This window comes from Vidua macroura, chromosome 8 (assembly GCF_024509145.1).
Source record: "Vidua macroura isolate BioBank_ID:100142 chromosome 8, ASM2450914v1, whole genome shotgun sequence".
Lineage (NCBI taxonomy): Eukaryota > Metazoa > Chordata > Aves > Passeriformes > Viduidae > Vidua > Vidua macroura.
The window spans coordinates 11,956,390-11,982,289 of record NC_071578.1 but is presented as its reverse complement, the minus strand read 5'-3'; the positions used below and the strand labels follow the sequence as shown (position 1 = coordinate 11,982,289).

Here is a 25,900-nt window from a genome sequence, read left to right as displayed (position 1 = left end):
TTCATTGCTCAGAGACCATTCATGTCCCTCAAGAACAATTGGTTTTTTGTGTATTGTGCTTTGGTGCTTCTTCCAATGAAAGTCTGAGTGGCATCACTTACCTGCGTAAGTTTCTTTGTCCCTTTTTGGCATGGATTTCAGCCCTCCTGTTTTGACAATAGTAAAAGAGATTTTACCAGTCTTTCTGTGCATGATAAAATTTAGATTGTGGGCTTGAAAGGGAAAGGTAGTAATGGAGGCAGAAGAAGAAAGTTGTGTTGCATTTGCACAGGAACAAATTCTTACCATTTGCATCTGATTTTAGGCCAGTATCTGTAGCATAAGAGGAGGAAAATCCCTGCTTCTCTTTCTTCAAGGTGTCTTCTACAAAAGATCCTAAATAGGAACCAAATATAATTAGAAACATTACACCAGAAGTTAAACCAGGCCAATCTTCTTTCACTGGCAAAGGTGTATTTTTCTTGGGAAGACACAATAGCTCCGCCTGTCTAAACCAGATCTAGTTTATTTTTTCTCTCAAAGCTCCTGAGCTTTGTGAAATATCCCGAGGCACACTCTGGAGCTTCAAATGCAAAAGCCAGACCGAGGTTTCAGCTGGCATGGATAAAAGCTGCCTGCCTGTCAGAGGTTCTTGTATGATGTACAAGTTAGGTGTAGTGCCCTGAATGTTGAACTTCCCTTATGATCAGTCTCCATTTCTCTGCCCTCAGAATAACCATATGTCCTGAAAAAGGGATGTTACCTCCATTAAGCCCAGTGTTAGAAGCACTAAAGACTTTGCCAGTGTCCTTTGTCATGACCAAGAGCTCCATCTCCTTTGCAGGTGCCTTCTCCTTCTCCAGCAGCAGGAACTTGCAGTCTTTGCGCAGAATGTCGTCTCCCTGGGAGCTCAAAACAGTTCCTCCTAGAATATTTGTAAAAGATGGTAAAGAAGAGATGACTGTGGGCCACTGAGTCCGTAACTACAAGCCACATCACTTTTGTTCACAAAAACAGGTGGTCACATTGTGATTGGGGTTGCCACTACAATAAGACCCCGTAAGAGACATACTGGTCACTAAAGGTAACAGGAGAGCTGTGCATGTCATTAGGTTTCTTTGGAGGTGTGCATTTCACTAGTAAGGAAATGTGCATTTCACCCTGCTGCCAGAACTGGACAACATCTGGAATTATATCATATGTAGAAGTGATTTGCTCAATGAGCTCTTTGCTCCTCAAACACACTTCCTGTGGGGTCAGAGAAACTCAGCCTGAGAGAGATATTCAAGGGTCAGCAGAGCCAGCACAGCTCAAGCTGAGGAGCCCATCAAGCACTGCCAAGCTACTCTGTCAAGCACAAAGCACTTCATATCCTGGGAGCCAGGCAGGGTTAGGAGACATTGAGCTGCCCTTTACTGAGGTTTGGCACAGGCCAAACAAGGTTCAAAATCATCACTGTGGTCACTCTCAAGCCACTAGGCATTATGAAGTATGTCTGGAATGATGTACAAACATGAATTTGTACACTGACACAATACTGAAAATCAAGATAAACAGAATGGCATTATTCCATTACTCTAGCAGAACATGGAGTAAATCTTTATTAGAAATGTTATAACTTCTGTGGTCTTTAGATCTATTTTTAAGCCTTGTCTTTGGGAGTCCTTGGATTACAAGGTTAACTTGGCTTTCTCTACATACAAAGAAAAAAGTGTAATTTATAACTCTCAGAGTTGCAGAAAAGAGCTGGAAAGGATGAATCCTGACTGTTCAAGGACAAAGGGCTTCTCTCATTAAAAAAAAAGTATTCTGATCATGTATAAGTAAATTCCTTCATTTTTCACTGGTTGAAGCTGGTACAATTGAAAAATTATTTTTAAGAGCAACATAGCAAATGTTTTGGCTTCAAATGAAGTACAATTTCACATGTGTGCTCTTCTATCCAGCTTCCTGCCTGCTGAGCAGAAATAGCTCAGAATTAAACAATCCAAATTATTGTAGAGAACTGAATCAGAGACCAGTTCATTTGCTCATTCTTAGATTCTGACTCTCTTTCTTTTCAGAAAGGTACTGGCTAGTGACAAGTTATGCACCTGAGTGTCACTCACTGAGTCTCTAACTCATTTTTATGATATGCTCGTACAAGGCTATGCCTACACACCTGTGAATGACACACTCACCTGCTGAGGCAGACACACCAGTACTTGCCATGGTGTTGCTCTGAGAAGTGTTCTTCATCCCATACGCTGCAAAGAAGAAATTCAACAATGACAGAGATGAAGGACAACAAGGGATCTACACGCAGCAAAACATTTCAAAAATCTTTTCTCATTTTTTCCTTGGACAACTCAAACAAACAAGGGTTTCTCCAGCAAGCAAATTTCTAGTGCATCAGCACTGGGAGCTGTTCCTGCACATGCACAGCAGAGGAAATGTTCCTCAATATCCCTTCATACCACACTGTGCCACACAAGAAGAAGGTGATGAGGAGGCCTCTGTCAAGAAGAACCTTCTAGTCACTACAGAAAAGGTGGCAGAAAGAAGCACACATTGGTGACTCTCACACTTTCTCTAAGCTTACTTTGTTGCTGACTTGCAGAGGCTGCTGTAGCATTCTGGGTTGCAGAAGAAGAGCTTGGAGACAGGTTGTTTTGAACTCCAAATACTGCAAAGAAAAGCATTGCAATGAGAGTTATATGAGTCCTGCAGTGCAGGTGGCATTCTGGCTAAAACCCAAACAAAACCAGTGACACAAAAATAATGACCTCTCCAAACAAATTTCACCAGCTTTCTGGAGGCACCACAGGCCTTACAACAAAATGTTTTGTTGCATACTTCACCTTGCTGTATTGTTATTGTTGGCCCAGGACAATAATGATAACTATTTTAAAACATTATATTGAGTTACATTGTGAAGTCTCACGGCTGCATGGACATTTCTGCAGGTGGGGCAAAGAGCTGCCGACTCTCAGATAAGGAATAGGAGAGAAACGGGTATATTGGTATTATTTCACTGTAGTTGTCTGCCAGAAATGCAGTACTGTCAAAGTGTGAAGGGAAGAAAAATCTGACCTGTAGAGGAAGAGCTGAGGCCTGCATTCAGAGTATGATTACTGGGAGCCAGGTTATTTGGAACACCAAAAACTGCAAAAAGAGGAAGTGAAATATTATTACTCCTCTCAAATCATAAATCTAACATCCAAAGGTCAGTGGCATAGTCCCAGAAATTAAGAGTCAACTTGGAAATGCAGCTAATGATAATGCACAATAATTGCACAGAGGAAAAATCTTGACAATTGTGACAAAAAACCACCCTTTTACTGAACTGACAAAGGCAAAAAAAATCCTGCCTCAGACAAGATGAGATCGTATGACAGTAAGAGAAAGTAAAGCTTTAAATAGTATTCCATCATAAAGCTTCTTGTGGTTTTTCTCTGCAACTGGGGAAGGCAGAATCTCTGGCACTTAGAAATGGGCCTCACCAGGTGTAAGAACACACAAAACTTATTTATAATATTTTTAGTATATGAGCCATTCTTACAATGGGCCGTGATAATCCAATATTAGTTTGAGTCTTAACTAGTTTTTATAGGGAATGTGAGCTAGACCTCATTCATAAAGATGTCATCAAAATTTAGTGACAGTCTGAGAGTCAGGACAATAAATCCTCACAAAGAAAGATTTTGAGATACATTTAGTGTAGAAGCAGAGAGCACCAAATTACAGAAAACCAGAGAAAAATCAAGCATATCCTTTGCCATTTTGATTATTTCATCATTTTAGTTTGTCCTGTGCAAAAAAAACTGCTTTTGAACCAGTTTCAGAATAGTTCCATCCTTCAAACCTGGGCAATCCAGGCAGCATACCTGATCCTGTAGAGTGAGACATGGCATTGATCAAGGAAGAGCTGTTATGGTATCCACCAAGGGAAGACCCAGCAGGCAAAGTGGAGGACCACATGTATGAAGGGAGGGCAGTATTCAGTATGGTTGTGTCATATGTCCCTGACACTGCAAAAAGCAAGCAGACAGAAGTGGTTTTCAACAAGGCCAGGCTTGTGGCTTAGCATGCACCACAGGTTTATAGGGCAAACAACTGACATTTCAATTACCTTTGTAGAGTCAACCCAATGACTCCAGGTTAGCATGGCATAACTGACCTCAAATGTCAGCTGATTACAGCCCCCACAAATTTTAACCAATGGAATATAGATTGACCTGGTAACATGATCATTCACAAAACACCTTGAAGAGATTTCATTGCTCATAGCTGTTATGGTACCGGAATAAACCACCCCAGCCTGCCACTCCATTAATAAATCACCTTGGGCCATGGGATATATGGCTTTTGCTTCCCACATATGTCTCTGATTGGTTCACTAGTGTACTGGACTAAAATTCTATTTTAGACAGGATTGGAACTCTGAGTAAGATAGAAGATATTGTTTTTAGATACTGATGGAAGACAATGGAGTCAATGTCAATACCACTTTCTCAAGCCCTGTCATGAGGTATGTAAATAATTAAAAAAGGTTGTAGTATTTAAGTACCACTTCAGTTATAGAATTACAGAATGATTTGGGATTAAAGGGACCTTAAAGATCATCTAGTTCCAACCTCCTGCCATAGGAAGGGACACCTTGCACTAGACCAAGTTTCATCCATTCTGGCCTGGAACACTTCCAGGGATGGGCCATCCACAACTTCTCTGGGCAACTTGTGCCAGTGCCTCACCACTCTCAAAGTAAATAATTTTTTCCTAACATTTGAGCAAAGCCTGCCCTCTTTCAGTTTGAAGCATTCCCCCTTGTCTTCTCATACAGTTCCTGATGAGCTATTATCAAATGGTATGGCTAATAAATCACTGAAATGTTGTCTTCAGTCCTATCTCTCTGTCTCACTTGGAGATAAAAGATCAAATCACTCTCAGACACATTTGCTTAGAGTTCTTATCTCTGCTAGAAATACCTCTGAATTGAAACTAGTGGCAGAAAGAATGGACTTATTTTTTTGGAAATTAGACTAGTCACTAGAAAGATACCTAAGATGGCTCTTGTTACAGCAACACCTGGACAGTTTTTCAGCATTCTGACTCTTTTTCTGTACAGGAACACCATTGTATTCTTATCTGGATGTTCTTAACAAGTGAGTACTTTTTATGGCAAATGCTGTTTGGAATGACTGCAACATTGCTAATGCCCAAGTACCTGACTGAGAGCTCTCAGTGACCATCTTTGTCTCCACCACAGCCTTTTTCGGTATCGGGAGTGTACCAGATGGTGATCGAGTAGGGCTGCAGCTGGCAGATCGACTTCCTTTCAGCAAACGTTTCACGTCATCCAACTCCGTCCCTAGCAGGAAAAACAAGTGTCCAGAGTCACCCAAAAGCCAGTGTTTCATTGATCTGTAATCTTGCTCTGGATCTAAATAATTCAGTGGAATTTATCTGCATGTCTATGAAGTTGTTACTTTCTGAGAGTGCCACTTAATGACAAAGCTCCAGAGGATGCTTCTGGGACTAAATACCATTTTACATATTTGCAAGAGCACCACCTAACCCACAGAATGTTTCCTTGTCCAGAAAAGGCACTCTAAATTAATGTTCTTAATAGGAAAAGACATAACCCTAGCAGCAACACCCTCTACCTTATCCCTGATACCCCTGGAATAACTCACATCTGCCAGAGGGAGATGCGCTCTGCAGTCGGACTCGTATTTCACTCTCTGGGAAGAAAAAAAGCAGATCATGAATATGGAGAGAGATTAATTTGTGCCCTGGGCTGGGAATGAAACTTTAGGCTGAAGTGACTTCCTTCCTTCTTGCTGTCTGTTTCACCTTGCTGTCTGACTGTTTAATCTGAGCAGTACTCATGGCCCATGTGAATTGGTAGCTAATGAGCTTGGGTGACTTTATGTTTTGGGGTCACATTTTGTTACTTTAAATTCCAGGGAATTATATTTCACTCATTGATGGCCTCTGCTGAAGTCAATAATGCTGCTACTGTCTGATATACAGAAGGTCTAATTATGCAGTCCTCACTCATCACAAGTATTATTTTATTGTCCTTCTGAACAAAAAAATTAGAGAAGCAAAAGAAGTTTATTAAATACACAAATTCCCTACTACTTCTTGGGTACAACTGACATCTCTACAGTGGGCTGTATGATTCATTCTCTTGCTAGTTACTGACTTCTCTTTCGGCTCACTGAATGTAACCAGTCCAGTTTTCAGCCAACATTCTCACCAGATACTCAATTGCTATTACCTTACTTTTACTGGACCTTTACTGTCTAGCACAAGAAACTGCAAAGTTAATGTGATTTGGCTGGGGTGAGCCTTTAAACTTGCCTCCCACAAGCAAAGTGGCCAGCCAGAACATGTGATACATGCTCCTCATGATGAAATCTGACAGTGCATGCACTAGAAAAGAAATACTATATGGCATTCATGTGGAGAAGATGATGGATTGGAATTATTTTCTGAAGTAATATGAGAAGCTGTACCTGATTCTCTGGTGTCTACTTTATTATGCATGGCCTAGTTCTGCTGGGAGCTCAGGTATGTAGTGTGCTAGAGGAGACTGTGACAATCTGAGGCAGAATAATTGGGAATGTGACACACTCCAAGAGGATTGTGCAAGACCATGCTGTGATTTATACCTTCTGCTAAAATTAACATTATATATAATGTTAATAAAGTGACATTATAATTTCCTCTTCAAGCAACTGGAAACATACTACATTCTTGGAGACCAAAATAATCCTTCTCTCCCCAACACTGTTAATAAATTATTAGAAGAGCTGAATGATTTAAACAATGCAGAGCTTTACAGTGAGCTGGCTACAGACCACAGTAAGTCTGCAATTTCCTCACCATCTCTTTACTATCAGCATGAGATTATTTCAGGGCTTTATGGTTTGCAAGACAGATCACAGTAGGAAAAGCATGAATGCAATTACTGTAAATATGTCAGAGGCTGGTCCCAGAGCATGGATGGACTAAGGTTATTGTAGTGAACAGACAAGTTGGAAGACTATGTTCTGTGCCCTCAGACATCCAGGTTTCCAAGAATATCTTCCTTTCTGACACAGTCCGAACTACCATGGCATTCACTAAGGTCAATTTTTACACCAAGCTTGTTTAAACAACTGCTTACAGATTCATTGTTCACATCTGAAGTGGTGCAGATCCATGTACCTCATCTGACTGTTCTACACTTAAACTGGTGGATTCCAGCTAAAGAATAGGTCTATTTAACATACCTGAATTATGCTGAACTGAAAAAAGGAGGCTTCTCAAAGAACAGTGTCACTCACCTCGACTTTGGCTTCTCCCTCTCGTAGAGGCAGATGCTGTGAACAGTAATAAGAGAAAATTTGTAATAGTCTTTACTGGCTGTGACATCTCTGAAAATCAGTACATAAGAAATAAGTAAGAAAATAAGTACTCTTACTCAGAGTGCTTATATTCAGACAGTAACTTTTCTTGGACCACAACTGGGAGAATTGAACCATTAAGAGATTTTATCAGGCCCCCTTTAGGCCATAAGGTATTCCAAAGAATCAGCAGCACCTTTAGCCCTTGTGGACCAGATACTGTTTCTTTTTATACAGAGAAATGTTGTTTGTAGATGGTGATGTCCCATTTCAAATGACCAAAAGGAAGTTAAGAGGCCTATTGACCCCACTGACCAATGCTGGATATTGTGAAATCCTGCCTCCTCTATGAGCCAAAAGGTGACCTGATCATAATGTTTCACTATCTTCACTGAGTAAAATCAGCAGCTCAGAGTTTGGGCAGGGCAAGACAATACCTGCTGACAATGTTTAGTGTAAATATATCACTTGATAGCCACTTCATTTTTCCATATATACTTGATGAAGTCCAGAAATGAGCTACTGGAAAAGTGTATCCAGCAATGACTCAAAATCCTAAGAGTCTGGACTTTCTTGCTTGCAGCTCTGTTCTCTGAGCTATTCTGGAAGGGTGAAGCGAATGCTATGAAGTATCCCATGTCTGTCTTCTCCTGTCCATGTCCTATATCATACAGGGAATATCACAAAAGCAGCTGAGAGTAGCAGATACACAGTATCCACCCTCTGTTTGAATGTGATCATCCAGAGACCTGACTTTCAGCTGTTAATGTAAATCCCAAATAACTCCTCTGAAGGAGCTGCATGATGGCCCAATACAGAGGTAGCATTGGTAGAGAAGGACACAGCAATGTGCAAAAAGCCATTATGGTCATCAACTCACATGACCCTGCCATAACGTTCAGAGGAACAGCTCTAAAAAGGACGTACCAAAATCTTTTCTGGGAAACTCAGGAGAAGAGTTGGCACTGGAGCTCCCTGCAAAGAACAGAAAGATGTTCATTAATACTTTGTACAAGATCATTAAAAACTTTCAAAACATGTCTTCCTGGCAACTGTTTAATCTCAATGGGAAGAAAACATTTCCATTAAAAAAAAAAAAAAAAAAAGAGCTATTCAGGTTTCACATGAAAGAGTTGCTAATGTCTTTCAACAAGTATATGCCACAACTCCTTTTAGGAATGAGCATTACTTTTAGGATAAGTAGGACTTAATCATGAAATTCTGTCCCTGATGGCTTATTTCCTAGGAAAATCACAATGGGACTGGGGATAATTTTGCACTAATGTGACCTCAGAGTGCACTGCAGATTGCCTCCACTGCACATTGCCTCCCTTCTATGGCATGTTCTGTGATACCTTCATATGTTGCATGGCGGTTGACATAGGTTTTTCTTTCAAATGTTGAGCCAGGTGATTTGGTGAGAGTAGAGCTGGGAGACTGGGCTTGTCTGTAGCTGGAGGATGACGATGTTGAATGCAATCTACCACTTCCACCTATGGTTAAAACAAAACACACTCAGCAAATGGAAGAGAAGTCCTGGCAGTACACTCTGGATGCCCTGGGTGCTTTATGTTACTATCTTCTGAGCTGGAAAAATTTGCACTGGTGTTTCACACCGAGAGATGGACAAGAACAATATCAGGGTCTAACTCTGGCTGTCCTCAGCATTCAGGACAGAGAGGAGTATTGGTTATCACTATGGTTTCAAAACAAATTTGGCAATAATATGTATGAACCCAGGTTCTAGTGCAATAGTGAACCATCTCCCCTGAGCAGGAAAAAACCTAGCTCTGGATGATGCTGAGTTTTGGTTAGGATATAGATTCACTTGTAAACTCAAGTGTTACATGACATAGGCTACAAAAACTGGGAGACTGTTAAACCAAGCTCAAAGTACTGAAGGATGCGGTTTATGAGATAATGGAACACAGAGATGAGTCCACTTTCCCATAAAGCAGCTATCCACACTCCCACTTAGTCCATTTTCTGGAGAAGTTATTGAGGTGTGTGCCAGGCCCTAGACAGTCTGGACATTATTAGTACCTGCTATATGTAGACAGAAGAAACAATTTCCCTCCTAATTCACATCAGTGCTGTTGAGAAGGAACTGAAAGAAGCTGTAGTTACTGTGTTCATACTCTTGCACAAAATCTAATGCTGGAGTATGATCAGGGTGCAGCACAAAGGAAACCCTGTGATAAACTGCAACCTATCTATGCTGATCAGCAGGATCAAACTGGATATTGTTTACCCATCCCTACAAAAAGTGTGTCCTTTTGATCTCAACAGTGGTTTTGTGCCAACTTCCCCTCTAAAAGGACTTATTCTGTTCTCAACTTTTCCATTTAATTCAGCAGAAAGAACTACTGTGCCAAGTAGGCCTCTGTTAGAGGCATTCTGCAAGGAAGTGGGAAAGAAGAGACTACACAATGCTCTGTGAAACTTCAAGAATTCAATATCTCTGAAGTTCAGGCTCTTTTGTCTTTTTCCACATACTGAAAAAAGTAAGACGGTAATCCTGCATGGTCCTCTGAGTTTGCAGGACAGGGTTCAGTTCTCACACTGGTGCCAGTCCAGACAATTAGACCAACATCTGCAGTGGAATTACTTCACATGTGCCCTGAGGCAAAGTGATTCCACACTCTGGCCTTTAACTGGCACGCAGGTGTCTGTCAGATCTCTTTGGTATGGCTATGGCTAACTCTCCCCTTGAGCTTCCAAAGTGCACTTCACTCCCTTTGGTTTGCCAGCTCCCTTGGAGCACAGAGAGTTGTACAGTCAGTCTCACTAGGGACAGAGAAGTGTGCCAGGTACCTGGCTAGGAAGCTTAGTCTTTAGAAGCCTTTGGTATGACAATCTAACAGCTGGGCAAAGAATGCTGTTAAAGAAGAATCCTGGTTTTACAGAGTAGGCAGCACACACTGATTTAGCACATCCAGAAAATCTGGCAAAGTCTTCAAAGTGCTAAAGCCATGGGCACAGAAACATAAGAAAATATTTTCTAGGAATTTCTTTAATAATATTCTACCCTTAGCAAGATCAACAAAAAGATTAATCAAAACAGTCTTTAGAACAAAAATGGTCAGAATGACTGTGATTTAGAAAACCTGAAAGAAGGGAAATTCAGTTTCTGAATGACTTCTTAAAAACAGTAGGAATAATATTTTTGTTGTTGTTCTCCTGAAATTAAGTTTTCCCTGTGGAAAATGGGATTTTGCCATTTACTCACCCATTCTCAAGCCCAGCTTTAGGGAAGATATATCTTTGCTTTGTGTATGCCTTTGGCAATTCTACTTTCATAAATCCTGTTTTCCTTACCCCTGTCTCACCCTACTTCCCTGCCTTGAATCTCTCCTCAGCCCATTTCTGCTGCCTTTGCTCTCTGTTTCCAGCTGGGCAATGCTTTCCTTCCTTACTTGAGGTCACATAGCTGCTTCCATGGGTGTACGACCGCTTTTCCACTCCACTCCCTCCAGTGTGGGATGATGTTTTGAGCCCACTGCTGCTCCCTCCTTCTGAAAGAGATGAGCACAAAATGAGATATTCTCCCCAGGCAGGAGATAGGAAGAGCAAGGACACTGCAAGAGAAGGCAGGCGGGACCCAAAGTTGTCCACACACTCACTTACAAGTACAGCTTCATATCTAGTGAGAGATCAGAGGTACAGAGAAGTGTCTTGGCAGAGCAGACAAGCATTCACACTCCACAGCCAGCAGGTTTGTAGCCAAGTTTTGCTTCATACACAGACTGAAGGATACTTCTGTTAACCCTCATCATAAATGAGATGATAATGCAATTCCTTGCCAACTCAGCTGCAGCAATCTAATCAAGGATATGGTGGGATAAAGAGTGTGGAGGATTCTTTCCTATTTGGAGCTTGTACTTCTCTGTAGAGGTAGAAATGTCCTGTGACCTTTCATATTACTGAAAAGATTCACTCACTGTTGCCAGTTGGGTAAGATTACAGGGAAATAATACACTGCAGCCCCAGCAGTGGAACCTGTTCCCATCACTTTTGATCCTTGTTCCCAACAGAAAACCACTACTGGAGACCCTATATCTGGACTTAAATCTTTGCAGAGTCTGGTCTTCTAGTCTTAGTAGAGTATGTGGCTTTGTTTCTGACTCTGACCCCTCAAATGCTACACCTCTCCAGTAACAAGAATTTTGGGAGAAAAGCATTTCTGAAAATTGCTGTCCTTTGGATGCAGATCTTTATACACTGAGATCTGCTGCACCCAGGGATTTATGGACATAATGGAAATAATGCAGACAAATAAATAGCATGGAGAGGCACAGAAGCAATGCAATGACTGAGAATTACTTACTGGGCGGCAAGGATGTCAGTCTTGTGGTTACAGTCTCTGTAATAACTAAGGGAAGAAAAGGGTGCAGAATTAATAGCATGTTAATACAGCCAAACTGGATCAGTGTTCTACCTGTTTTCCATGCAAAAGCATGACTTGTTCAAAGAAGATTGACTCATTTAAATGAAAGTCCCTTAAGACAACACTGCCTGGGGCTGTAGCTGTAGGCTCATTATCACACAATGCTGTGTTTCTTTGCTGGTCTTTCTAGCTCTGAATATGAATATTACTGCCATGACAGTTTTTTTTCTGTACAAGATCCCTGCAAAATTTCTGGGCACTTCTGAACCACAGCCATTGCTGTAACAGCAAAGCCCATGGTAGTACCTTCCTACTAGTTAATTCTCATAAGGTCAGCAGAAAATCAACCAGTTTTACACAAAGCCACCAGACAATTTCTAGGCCACCCAGGGCACTGATACCAGAGGCAGGAGCAGCATCTGTCTACTGGTTAGAAATGCTAGCACAGGGCAATCATCTGGCTAAACAATCAGGTCACGATACACATCTCTAAATGTCTGATCTTGGCCCATTCTATTCCTTATTCTGACTTCAACACAGAGACCAGGGCCGGGAGCAGAATTTCGTTCTGGACCTCGGGTCAGCATTTAGTCCCTTACAGAAATGGCCATTCAATTCTGGGATTTTTTGGAATGTGATATAAAAATTAAAAATCTCCTCCTTACGTCTTTCAGTAACTTCTGATCCATCTTGCCTCGTTTTCTTTGTTACAGAATCCATATCATTGCCACCTGCACAGAAAACAGAGGGATTGCACTCAGAGCCCTGTGAAGAGTAAGAAATGACAACAGGTCCCCACAAGTCCCACCACTTTGTTCACTTTGGATGGGGACCAGACTGCCTGGAAAATGTCTGTACCAGGGAGTTTACAGAGCCCTTCCAGAGCCATGTGATTACTACTGATGGACTGCCACCTACAACACTGGATGCTGCACAAGGCAGCAGAGCTGAAACACCAAGAGGGGGTGTAAAGCCAACAGGTAAGATAGAGGCAGTTGAATCCACGCAGTGATGGGAGTTTAGACCTGGATTTCTATCCAGACTACACTATATTATGGTCTCCAGCTGTGCCCCTATAAAGGTTTGATGAAAACCAGTGGACCAAAACACTACTCCCACACATTTTTTCTGGGCAAGACTCAACAGTGCAGGATTAACTGTGCAGGCAAAGCTGCAGGAGTAAGCTCCCTGCACCTTACCAGTACTGCCAGAAAAACCTCAGCAGAAATACTGCTGCCCTGCTAACAGTAATAGTGCATTCTCAGGGTACACTGATGCTAAAGCCACAGCACTGACTTCAGCAAAGCAGAAAAACCACCGGGGGTACCTTTGAACTAGCTATTTTTGACAGCAAGGAACTTAAACTTTACCTTGTTTTACTGGTAGTGCAGCAACAGTTTGGAGACCCTGTCTGTGGCTTTGGAATCTTATCTACTTTAATGCCAGGTCAGTCTACACAGTGCTGGAATTGATACTATGAATGCTGTGAACATTCTTTTTCATTACTTGGATCCCTCTCTAGTCAAAATTATAATCTCTACCAGAGGTATGACTGTCTGCCAAGGCAGGAATACCACAAAAAAACATGATTGTGGAAAAGAGACATCATCTAGAAGAAAAAACACTTCTGACAGAAGGAACCACACAATTGTTCATTCCTAGTCTTGCTAAGATAACATTTCGTCTTGTGCAGCCACAGACAATGAGAAGGAAGAGATTTTAATTTACAGACAAGCTCATCGTAGGCCAAAACTTTTCACTGGATTTGAAGTCTCCGCCTTTAAACTGAAGGCCCAGCTGTACCAAAACCAACACATTTAAGATGCTGAGTCTAAAAAAAGCTTTGGGCAAAATCCCTTCCAAGTTTTAAAGCCCAGCTTGATGCAGAACCCAAGACCATGTCCCCCAGTTCTGTTAAATTTGATTCTCATGATTTCTTTTACTCTTCTGTAAACTGCAGCCCCCTTGATGTTACACTTGTACTGCTCAGGTATAAACACTGACACAAGGCAAGATGCATCAGAGAATCTGCAGGAATATCCAACATTCAGATTAATTATTTTTTTAACCAGCTCCTGCTATTCCCAGAGCTGGACAGGAACAATTTGAGTGGAGAAGGCACAGTGCCAGGCAAGCCACTTTAGCCCCCCATGACAGACTCATCTGCACTTTGCAGAGAACACCACAGTGCCCACAGCCCTCACTCTGCACTGCTGACCCTAAACTTGTTTAAGCAGCCCTGTTTGTGGAGCTCCTGAGGCCACATCCAAGTCCTTACACAACCAGGTAGCAGCAGGATGCTGTTCAATCCTCACAATGCTTGCTAACATTAGGGATTTCCAAGGGATTTTCCAGGGTGTTGATTCCAACATACATGCAAGACTCCAGCTACATGCATTAGGAGAGTTCCTCCTCCAGCAGGGTAACAGTCCCCTGCAACAGAAGGGTTTCTGGCCATTCACTCCAAGGAGAGGCATTATCTCTGCAACTCTTCCTTATTGCATGAACAGTGGAAGCGTCTTTCAAGCTCTCTCCCTAAAAACAGATGCTGGAAGCTGTCGTCTAGATGTCAGCACCTCTGGCTTTATCAGTGGTTTTGGCAAGGAGCACTAATTGTATTTGGAAACTGCTTTCCTACTGCTTTGTAGAACTCCACTTTCTCTCTGCCACTGGGAGGTGGTGCTAGTTATGGGTGCTGGAAGAGGCTAGCACTACCATGGAGTGAATGCATCTTCTGCATCTTTGCCTTCCCTTGAGAAAGGGAAATATCTTGCTGTGATATCAGTTAGGAAAAAAAAAATAGGTTGAAGTCCATCTTTGGAGCCATGCATGCCACAGTCCAGCCCCAGCACACATTGCCTCTGTATGTGTGCTTGGCACATGGATGTCAGCAGACTGACTGTGCTGCATTTCCATTACCTGCCAGGCCTGACTCATCTCCCCAGCTCCTATCTGGAGGCACAAAGGCATAGCTGTGGGCTGTGTCTGTGGCACAGCAACAGCGCTGTTGAATCAGAGAAGTCATCTGCAGTCATCTCGGAGCAACAAGCAGCAACTTGTGAAGTGGGGTCACTCAAACAGTGCAGGAAGGTAAGACAGCACCACTATGGCCCTTTATACGTAACTCAGGGCCTGTAGTGTGCTTGTGGCACCCACAGAAAACAAGAACTTGCAGCCATTATTGGCACTAGGAACCAGGTGGAAGTGTGGCACTGCCACACTTGTGCAGGCTGCTTCTTTGTACAGCATTGAAAGCTGAAGGATAGTAAAAGCTGCCCAGCACTGCAAGATGTGCTCAGATCTGTGCTTCCCACAAATGCCTGACAATGCAGGGTAACCCTTGCATCCCCTGTTCCACCTCACTGCAGTGCAACACTGGCAAGGACACTAAGCCATTCTGAGATGGGACATTTAATCCCCTCCTATCATTTTAGAATCTAGGCATTGTATGCAATGGTAATAAAATTTATTACTGATATTTTTCAAAGGGGAGTGGAATAGCCATAAGGGTGTCCTTTGGTGGAAAAATAAAAGCAGGCACATTTCAGGTACTTTTATCCCTCCATAGTGTTCTCCCAGTTTTCATCTCACAATGCTGTTGCACTCACAGCACATCCTTTCAGCTCTCTCCTCTCTCCAGAGAGGAGAGTTACTGCTGTGAGACACACCATTAGGAGAAAGAGGCACCTGCAGGTGCTGAGATTAATAATATTTAATGTCAGCAGAATCTTTTGATCATGAATACTCTGACACTCAGCAGATGTCTCCAAATGATACCACTGACTATGCCTCCCATCATATTACATGTCTTTTAGGTGCCCCTTCCTCTCAACCAAGCCTTTCAGCTGCCACTGGCCTGAAACTAAAAGAACTGGTGAAAAAATGATCCCTTATTTCTTTTGATCGCACAGACTAGGAATTTGATATTCTCATTCTGCTCTAAAAGCTGTTACTTTCAAGTCACGTTATCAAAACCAACACAGTAAGAATTGAATAAACCAAATCGTATTTCTAAATCTGCTCATTTTGTAGGCTGAAATTATGCAACTCTCAGGGAAGCAGCCAAAGCTTGGACATACTGTAGGAACCAAATTCTGCCCTGCCTACAGCCTGTCCCGGCTTCTTTGACACCAGTATGTGCTCACATCTCAGAGCACAAGCAACAGCACTGCCCAGACTTCACTCTGCTCTGCCAGACACCTTCCTTTCAAAAATATGTCCTCGCCATCTCTATTTAACTGTGCTACTCAAAAAGAAATAGGCCATTCTGACCGGCACAAACTTCTTGGCTCTGGCACAGAAAAGGAGACAACCTGGTACTAATGAAAAAAGTGTTTGCAGAATGGGAAAGATCTGCTGTCACCATTTCACTAATGAAGCAACTAGACATGGAAAAGTACCTTCTCTAAAGTCACTCGAGTCAGTCTAAAGACAGGAAAAGGCAAATCTTTTATTTTATGCCACTATGGTCAAATTGCTGGACTTGCTGTAGAAAGGATTCAAACTGATTCTCAAATCACACTCTTCTGACTTACTGTGACCAAAACACCTCATAATCTTCTATGAAAAAAATACAGCACAAAATACATGATCAATGAGTCACTGCTGATAACAAACTCACTTCTTTGAGACAAAGAGTTTGTCCATGGCAACGCAAACTTTCACTCAGAAGCAGTTTTAGGCATTCTCACAACTAGAGATTTATTCCTTAATATTACACCCTGCACCCAACATCTGAAGCTCCAATTTACAATCACTACTCCTCCAGCATATTCCAGCTCTGCTCACTTTTAAAAACAGCCAACAGATGACCTGCATTTCACCATGCCAATACGCTTATGGAATAGAGAAATTCAGCTAAATTTTATTGATTTTGCGGTCGTTTCACAAAACGCATTAAAAATGTACCAATAACTTGGCTTCACATTTCGTTTCTCCCAGCTGGTAAACTCTTTTCAATGGATACTCTTTTCAAACGAGTAGTATTCACTGACAAACAGAAATCCAAAATGATCCAGCCCTTAAGCAAACTTGTTTTTATATTGTATTCCCCATAGAAAAATGTAACACCTGCTTTATCCTGCCTGAAAAGTCAGCCTTGTTCTTAAAGGAATCTGGAACACAGAAAATAAAGAATACCTTTTTCTGCTTTTTTTTTTTTAAAAGTAATGTAACTTACCTGGAGTGCTTTGGTTACTGAACTGAAAATCTTTTCTTCTCTTCAACTGCTTCCCTTCTACCAAAAATTTGCCACCTACACTTTATATCATGTCCTTCCAGAGGTGTGTGGAACCTGAGTGATCATCCAAAAATGTTCACCTCTTCTTTATTTCTCCTGTTTTATTCTTGCCCTTCTTTTGCTTTTCTATTCCCGAGCCCTTATACAAGTCCCAACAAAGGCGTGTCGTGGTTTCCTGCCTCACCCTAACCTTCAAATTATCTGACACTCACTGAAAAAAAAGATCTGCCTCCAGGAATCAAACTTTATTGAAAGTAAAAATGCTCCTTCCTATTCACTCAGGTAGATTAACTATTAAGATCCCAAAGGTATAAAGGCTTATGTCAGGGAACGTGAACATGTATAGCAGTACTTTCTGATACATGATCTGAGATCTGTTTGGGAATTTTCTTGCAGGAAATTACATAGCACTTGCTGATACCACTGCAAAGCTGCCTGCAAGTTAAGCATATTCTGCTGCTTGCAAATACAACAGGCTGAACTACCAGCTACTACAAACTGGCTGAAAACTACTCAGGTCAGGGATCTGAAGTGTTTTGCCAACCCTACAGATATTTATCTCTGTTCAGAAGACAGCAATATTAATAAATAAAAATACACCAATTAAGTAAGAAACAAAATTTCTTCCATGTATACTACCTGCAAACTTCTCACTGCATAGGAACTGAAGTAGAAGGGCAGCCATGGTGGGTTAAAGCAAGCCTCCATCCAGCTCAGGACCCTGCTTTCTTACCACAGCTCATTGTGACAGCTCTGGGAACACCAGCTGAACAGGACAAGCACATGCAGGTATTTTCCTGATGTACAGAGTCAAAAGTGACAGTACTGCAGTCATTTTTTGACAGATGGTTTTCCATTTGTTTGTTCAATTAGTTTTTGAATCTGTACATTTTATATGCACAGTGTCCTACAGCAAAGATTTTTATAGCTTAACTATACCTTGTGTAAATTTTTTTCCTCCTACGGAACATAACTGTGCCATTGAGTGTCCCGTTCTTCTTTGTAAGAATCAGAATTCACCTTGGCTTTTCCCATCCTACACAGATTTTGACAGATTTGTTCTGCTGAATAGGAAAGAAGCTAACACTTCATGTGGATTTTTTCCCAGACCTTTTAAGGGGGTGTAGCCCTGTACTGTCAAGATGGTACCCTATTCTTTTAAGTTCTGTATTGGAAATTTTCAAAGGTGCGTAGGGACATGGCTGCTCTACAGCACTGCACTCCACTCTAAAGGCTATACCCTGTGTTTTTGATAGGCATCAGGACCTCTTCAGAATTGATCAATGCATCTCCTAAAGGCCAGACCTTGTATTTATATTTACCTTTAGTCAGGTATTTATGCAGCATAATTTCTTCCCTGCATGCAGGAAGCATCTATTACTCTCCTTTTAGAACACTAATCAAATAATATTTAGTTGTCTAAACAAGCTGCATGTGGTAATTAAGTCATTAAGAGGTAGAACTCAGCCCGAGACCTGGTCAAACTGCACTTAGCTTTAAGCCTTGAACAAAAGGATAAAGGTGGCTCTAGCTTTCTGAACTTCATGCTCTTTGAACATGACACAAAACTGTCCCTCCTGTCATCAACTGCACCTAAAACCTGCAGTTCATTCACACTCAGCTTCATTCACTTTCAGCACAATCCAGTGTGTGCTTCAGACACACACGTTGTTCAAGGAAAAACAGCACTGAATTCACTGGAATATTCTAGCTCTGTAAAATCTGTCAGTATGAGGGAGACTTACTGGAATGGCACACAGACTTCACTGGAGCAAGAGACAATGTCTCATTTTCAGACAAAGTGTCACATTTCAGACAAAGTTCTCAGGATTGGAGAAATTTCCATCCTCATTTACCTCTGTCTACCAGGTTTTTTTTACTTGTAAACAAAATAAAGCTACCACAATTTTGATAAAATAAGAAAATTACAGTATTTTAATCCCTGCAATGTTGTGACAAAGATCCTGGTTTAATGTTTATTAAGAACAAAGTGCTCAAGGAGCATCTCTTCATGAGACATTTTGCCAATTTCTCACTGGAAAGTTAAGGAAGGTGGAGGTATGGTATAAAATGAAGGTGATTTAAAAGGAAACTGAAAATAAATCACATCTTGAGAGCCTCTTGAGAACTGACCTCGCATTTCACAGGGACAGTATAAGACAAGATGGAGTTGAGAGTGCTGCCTGCTGAAACACATTGATTAGTTCACTCAGGTCCCTGCTGGGCAAGTGTCAACAACAATGACATAATTTAGAAAGGTCCTGAGCTGTTCCACAGCTTTTACTGAACTCAATGATTGCCTCAGATACTCAGAGTCACTGTAAGTCAGGTGTCTAGTGGCAGAGTGCAAAGAATTGCAGCAAACCCAGCTTCAGGTCATCAGCTGCCACTCCTGCACTAACAGTGGTATGTGGACTGGTGGTTAGAGCAGGGGAGGCACCATGAGCTCCTTTTGGAGTAACAATCACCATCATCCCATCCCTCATCTGTTCTGCTCAATTTTGATTGTAGAAGCCCTAGAAGTCTGCTGAGGTAGAGACATGCTCCTGGTGGGTGTACCTGGAATGCTCTACCAGATGCAGTTTGCTGCTTTTCCTGCTCCCAGCACAAGAAAAAGCTTCAGACACGCTGAGCTTTCATCAATGCCTTGGTCTGGCAATTAGAGACATCAAATCACAGTTGAAGACAGCACCATCTTTCTGGTGAAAGACGCTCCAAGAGTTTATAGCATCTGATGCTTGCACTGAAAAAATTGAGAAGATGAGGCAGAACTCTGCCCATTCACTGCTCCTGGATCTGGGCTGTACTACAGCACATCTAAATCACTCCTTACTCTGCAACGGAACTTCAAATATAAAAGTTCTCAAAGCTGAACCAGCTTGTTTTGTCATGGCTATTCTCTAAAAGCTTAAGGTATGTTCATGGTTTAGAAGCAGATAAGTTATGATAATTTGTCACCTTCAAAGGAAGCTGCGGAGGAATGAATAAGGTGCACATTGGTCTCATAATTCTGTCTTGATTGGAACATAAATTACACAACTTGTGAATCAGCCAAGAAGCTGATTGGAATAGTGCAGGCCCACACAAGGATGGTTTGCACAAGGAAGAAGAAACCACACCTATTTCTGTATAGCAACTGTAGATCCCTCCATGCCTTGGTTTTACACAAGGCAGCCAGGCAGCCACTGAACCAACCAGAGTCTCTTGAGTCACCCCTTGACTCAATGCCCTGAGTCCATGGTTTGCACATCACTTGGGAAACTCACCGTGAGTAACCTCAGGCATGAAAAAAAGCCTTGTTGGGAACTGATCATCTTTTCTGGGGTGCAGGGAGGTGAGTAATGTCAGGATGCAAAAAAAACTTTGCTAACTCCATCTCTCAGGTCCCAGGATACTTCAGTGATCAATAGTCTGTTTATACTCGTTAATACAAAGATTGTACAGCTAAGGACTGCCTTTTCTCTCTCCTTCTGGCTTTATATAGCATTCCACATGGCTTCTCAGTGCAAACAATAAATAATAATATTTATAATAAAGTTATACCTTCATATTATGGAGCATTACAAAACACAGCTCCTCAACGGTGTAGGAAAGACTGAATTGTACTGGCTCAGAGAGGTGGGGCTGGACTGTTCTGCTGGGGCACAGCAACTGGGAGGAAGTTGCTGAAGACTTGGGCTTATTATCACCATGTAGACAGGAGGAGTGGGTCTTTTCAGCAGCTGTAGACAGATGTGTACCTCTGCTCAGAGAAAAGTCTGTACAGACACCAGGGCCCTGGTGCTGCCATGGTGCTCTGCAATACAACTGCCTAATAGTTACTAGCAAGCAGCCCAGTCCAAGGACAGGGGATGGACATGTGCATTGTCTTGTGTCTGGGACTTCTCCTGATAATGTAAGTTTTGGTGACAGACAGATCCAAACAAAACACATCTCTTAGAGGCCCCCTTGTCCCCCATGCTGCTTTTTATGCACATCAATGCTTGGGTACATTTTACATCTCAGTACAGGTCAGGCTGTACAGCAGGAGTTGGCTGGCAGAACCAGGAATTATCACCCATGTCAGATTCACCTCTAATGGCATCAAGGCTGCGATGTAAACAGATCTGTGTGCAAAGGTAACCTGCTGTTATCTCTCCCTCCCCCTCTCTCCACACCCCACCCCACTGTCCCCATAGAAATTAGGGAGCTCCTCCAGCTGTCCAGCACACCACAGCATCTGCCATGGAACAGGGCTGTGAAGCAGATGACCCTGATCCCTGCCTCTCTGAGGGGTTTCACCGTGAGTTTAAGTGCATCCATAAGATTCTTCTTCACAGTGCTGGCATGATGAATAATCCCTTTCACTTTGTCCCCTAGGTAAGAGTTGCCTGCAACACATGCTGCATATGGCAGCACAGCTGGGCTGAGGCTTTTGTTTGATGCTGGTAGTTATTCCCAATGAGCCCACTGGCCAATCTGCTTGGTCAAAAGGAACCAGTCCATGACTATTTTACTTACCATACTATGCAAGTTGCATTCACAGAATTAAATAATTTCCTGTCCCCTGGCTTTTAGAGAACTCCTGCCTGTTTCAAAGTCCACCTCTGAACCCTTAACATAGTTTTAGCACCAGTGCCTTTTAGACAAAAACTACATGTGCTAACCTCACATATCAAATATTTCAGGCAGACAGCAAAGGGACACAACCAGTGCCAGATGACCTGGCTGTGGTGCTGCCAATACACATAGTGAAGAAAAATCAAAGCAAGCTGTTTACAAAAAATGTCTCCATGGGAAAAAAAAAACCAAAAAAAAACCAAAAAACAACAACAACAACAACAACAACAAAAAACCCACAAACAAAATACTTTAAAAAAGCCTTTCTGGCAGCTCCAAAGAAAATAAGGTATGATTTGTGAACAGCTCACCAGTACATCCATGGTTGAAATTTCAAGCAATTAGTATTTCAAACAAATAATTCTACCAGTTCTACCTGTGCCAGTCCAAAGCCTTCAAGTTTAAGGACCCTTACAAAAAACCAACACAGGGAGCTGAACTGCAACCTTAGTCTGAAGCCTATGACAAAATGAAATCAAAACACTCTGATTTTTTGTGGAGAACCAAGAGGTCATCCCAATGGTGAATATAATCACTTGGGACTTGCAAACATGTACTGTACAATGATTTAAACCTGTGATTTTCACATTGTTCTCTCCAACCCTGTGATTAAACAGTCTGTCCTGAGCTGAAGAGGCTTTGAGAAAATGCTTCCTTTAAAATAATGAGGTTTTTGAGGGAATTGTCAAGCTTAGGTGCAAAGTTTCTGAGGGGGGGGGGGGGGATAGGGCTGTTGTACAAACATGTTAGAACAGATGTTCTCTGTATATCCTGGGAAGTTCTTGCTACTCTCCATGAAAAATAAAGACTGAAGCCATTCAGCAAATTTCCTGAATCAGACTTTGAATGGAAGGCTGCAGAGTTCTGCAAGATTTCTGTCCAGAGATGGTCTCTGTCAACATCATCCTTCTTCTTTGCTAGGAAGGTACTTCCTGTGATTAGGCTCTCAAGCATTTCAGGGTGGTGCTCACTTTTCACAGCCAATGTAAACAACAGAATGAAAAGTCCCTGCTGGGTTACTACGGTGCTCCCTCTAAGGGAACATGCTCTGCTGTAAGCCCTGTTTATTGCCACTGATCATTATGAATTTATCATGGATTGGAATTTATCACAGTACAAACTGGTGTTATAATTAGGGATGGGTATTTCAGCTCACACCAGCTTTTTGTTCTCCTGGGTTCTTCACAACCATAAATCAATTTCCAAACATATGCTTATTTGAGCATTGCAAAACAGTTTTAAATCAAGAGATTGGTTTCCATTAGCATAAAGCTGAATTGGGCTTGTTCCTGTTGCATTTGTTTAGATCTGGATTAATAACACACAATAAAAGAGCAATCTGGATCTCATTTTGGTTCTGAAGGTGACATAGCACTTGTTATAAATGCTTGTGGCAAGAAAGTGTGTGAAAATGCTTTTATTCCTGTTTCTACTGCTATTTATTTGCTGAACTGGTCCTCAGAAAGGCTTGAATCCTTCCTGGCTGCTGTCATGCTGCACCTGCTTTTCCTGGGGCACACAGGCTCAACCTGCCATGTGCAGGCTTGCAAAGCCCCAATTTAAATGGCACTCCTTTATTAGAGGATACATTCCAGAGGCATAAAATATTATTATCCAATACACATGACTAGAAGACTGCTGATCTCCTGCAGGACTGCAAGCACAAGATGGGACATGAGACTCTTGGTAAATCGCTCTCCAGAACACACCTCACGTGGCAGCTGGAAGCTTTGGACGTGTTGTCAGTTCTGAGGCTGGAGACCCTTCTCTCTCACACTGCAAAAATTACTGAAGAATGAGTCAATCTTATTGAGACAGTAGCTCTCACTTCTTCAGCTGTCTCTTCTGTGGAAACATTCTCCTACATTGTCAAAATTATGTTTCCAACACTTTTCTACCTCTTCGTGTCTTCAAGAATTTCTCAGTATCTTCCTCAAGACAGAGATATTACCAGTCCTCCTTCTACTTCTTTCACAAATTTTCCTCATCTTCTCTTTTTAGCAAGTAGTTACAGGAATGTATTCATTCCTAGGTTTTGTGGTCATAGGAGAGATGTTATTTCAATTCACATTGAAACAGAGATGTGTGAGTTTTTCAAATTTAGTACTTCAACTGTGCCTGTATTTCCATAGGGAAGGTATAGGTGTCTTCACCAGAACATACTTCTGTCTTGACTTGTTGGGTCAATTGGTTCTTTACAAAAAGACTCCTTTATATGATGTTTGCAGAAAGCATAGTATCCTTTTTCCAACTGGTCACTGAAAAAGTTTGGATTGAGTAAAGTGTCTACAGTGTGCTGCCTGCTCCCTGATGGTTATGCTGGAGATAACACAGATCTTTACTCTGTTCATGAGGGAGTTGGCACAGACTGAAATTGGAATCCTTTTTTTTCTCTACACTGGGATTTATTTTTATGATCTTGGCCAAAAGGTGCAAGGTCTATCTTTCTCAAATTCTGCTGTTAAATATGGATTTTTAGAAATAGTAGTTATTTATCTCTTTCACAATGTCTTTCACCTATATCTTGTGTTAAAATTATAGCATTTGTGGACTTGCTTCTATTTTGACATGCAGCACTTCAACAATATTGATCAAGTTTCTCATCTACATCCGTCACTCTGGCACAGAATTTCTGACCATACAAATGTCCCCACAGAAACAGAACAGACCAGATCCACAGAGAACAGTCACAACACAGACTCAATACTTCTCTTCAGAAACCATTTGGAAAAAAACAGATATAAGGGTTAAAATAAGCCAGACCTCACATTTTCTTTTTTGCCTTGACTCTGAGTCAGTTAAGAACAGACAATTGTAAAAGCTGGAAACCATGGCTGAAGTTACAATGCAGTTAGAGACACACCATTTATCAATAGTTAGAATAAGAATAAATATTTGAGCAATATTACAGAAGCAAAAAGTCATGGCTTACAGCTCATTAACAAGTATTTTCCAATTTTTTTTATGATCTCTCACTGTTCTTTAATCTAGGACAATCTTTTAGTTTGCAGCTTTCTTCTCATGTGGGTTTAAAGCAGTTTTCAGCACCATTCATGGTTATTTTGTTTATGCTCCCATTCTCTCAGAATGGGAACCTTTCCAAGTTTTTCACTTTTCATTAGAGATCATGCTTCTGCAAGCAAATCTCTAGCCAGACACACCTTTGCCATACAAATCAAAGTGATGTGCTAATTACAACCCAAAAAAGTGTTTTCAAGAATAAACAAAGAGAAGATTTGTGACCCAGAAGAGAACAGACAAGTGTGAGCTCTCTCATATTATTTACTTCTGCCTTGTAAGAACAGAGGCAGAATCCTAGAATCACAGAATGGTTTGGGTTGGAAGAGACCTTTAAGACCATCTAGTTCCAGCCCCCTGACATGGGCAGAGACCCCACCCACTAGACCAGGCTGCTCAAAACCCCATCCAGCCTGGCCTTGAATACTTCCAGGGCTGGGGCATCCACAACTTCTCTGGGCAACCTGTGCCAGTGCTTCAACACTCTCACAGCAAAGAATTTCTTCCTAACATCTGATGAAAGCCTTTCAGTTTGAAGCAATTCAGCTCATGTCCTGTCACTACCTGTGCTTGTCATAAGTCCCTCTCCAGCTCTCTTATGGGCTCGCTTCAGGTACTGCAATGCCATCATGAAATCACCTCACAGCCTTACATTATCGACCATGAAGTCTCTGGAATATCTGCCCATGTCTGCTGGTGTAGTAGTAGTAAAAAGAGTAGTAATAATAGCATAACAATAATAAGAGCTAATATTATTTTTATAGAAATCATGCAGCTCTTTCATGCATGGAGGACTTATAGTTAGCTCATGTGTAGTAGGAGCTCAGACAATCCTAAGTTTCTGCATCTATCACAATTCACTTAATTGAGCTGTCACTCTTTGCTATGATTAAAACGACAATGTTAAGGTGACAACTGTAGGACCAGCTCTCCAATATGCCATAGCTGATGGAGATGTTTTTTCTTTTCACCAAGACTCATTTCTGTGGAGTTAGGCAGGAACACTTCTTCATTTTCCCTCCTGACTTCTTTCACTCATTTCTCTTGATCTCAAGCTGGCTGAGGGTCACATTGCCTTCCACCCGGGGGGTTTTCCTGGAATTGCTCACTATTTTTGCTAAACAAGTATTACATTTTGCTAAACAAGTATTTTGGTAAACAGGTATTACAATTTCAGTTTCAATGACCAAAACAACAAACATATAAACAAGGAACATTCAGAGAAACATAATGAGCAGCAGCTGGCTTTACTGGGAAAGCCTCTATATAATCTGTTTCCCAAGCTGCAAGAGACTCTTCTTT

General features: G+C 41.6%; 1 protein-coding gene across 2 annotated transcripts in view; it reads right to left on the bottom strand.

Annotated features, from left to right (window-relative positions):
• COL17A1 (collagen type XVII alpha 1 chain) overlaps positions 1-17,088 on the bottom strand; it is a 39,485-nt gene extending 22,397 nt beyond the window's left edge. For both annotated transcript variants that reach the window (XM_053984334.1, XM_053984335.1), the window contains exons 1-16: positions 16,922-17,088; positions 12,408-12,473; positions 11,683-11,727; positions 10,772-10,870; positions 8,711-8,848; positions 8,283-8,330; positions 7,296-7,331; positions 5,655-5,702; positions 5,186-5,329; positions 3,846-3,989; positions 3,052-3,123; positions 2,561-2,644; positions 2,160-2,225; positions 743-904; positions 286-375; positions 102-146 (exon numbers count right to left, since the gene is read on the bottom strand). In XM_053984334.1, the coding sequence (XP_053840309.1) occupies positions 102-146; positions 286-375; positions 743-904; positions 2,160-2,225; positions 2,561-2,644; positions 3,052-3,123; positions 3,846-3,989; positions 5,186-5,329; positions 5,655-5,702; positions 7,296-7,331; positions 8,283-8,330; positions 8,711-8,848; positions 10,772-10,870; positions 11,683-11,727; positions 12,408-12,462 (1,276 nt within the window). In that variant the 5' untranslated portion in view covers positions 12,463-12,473; positions 16,922-17,088. The remainder of the gene's footprint in view (positions 1-101; positions 147-285; positions 376-742; positions 905-2,159; positions 2,226-2,560; positions 2,645-3,051; positions 3,124-3,845; positions 3,990-5,185; positions 5,330-5,654; positions 5,703-7,295; positions 7,332-8,282; positions 8,331-8,710; positions 8,849-10,771; positions 10,871-11,682; positions 11,728-12,407; positions 12,474-16,921) is intronic.
• Positions 17,089-25,900: the final 8,812 nt, after the last annotated feature.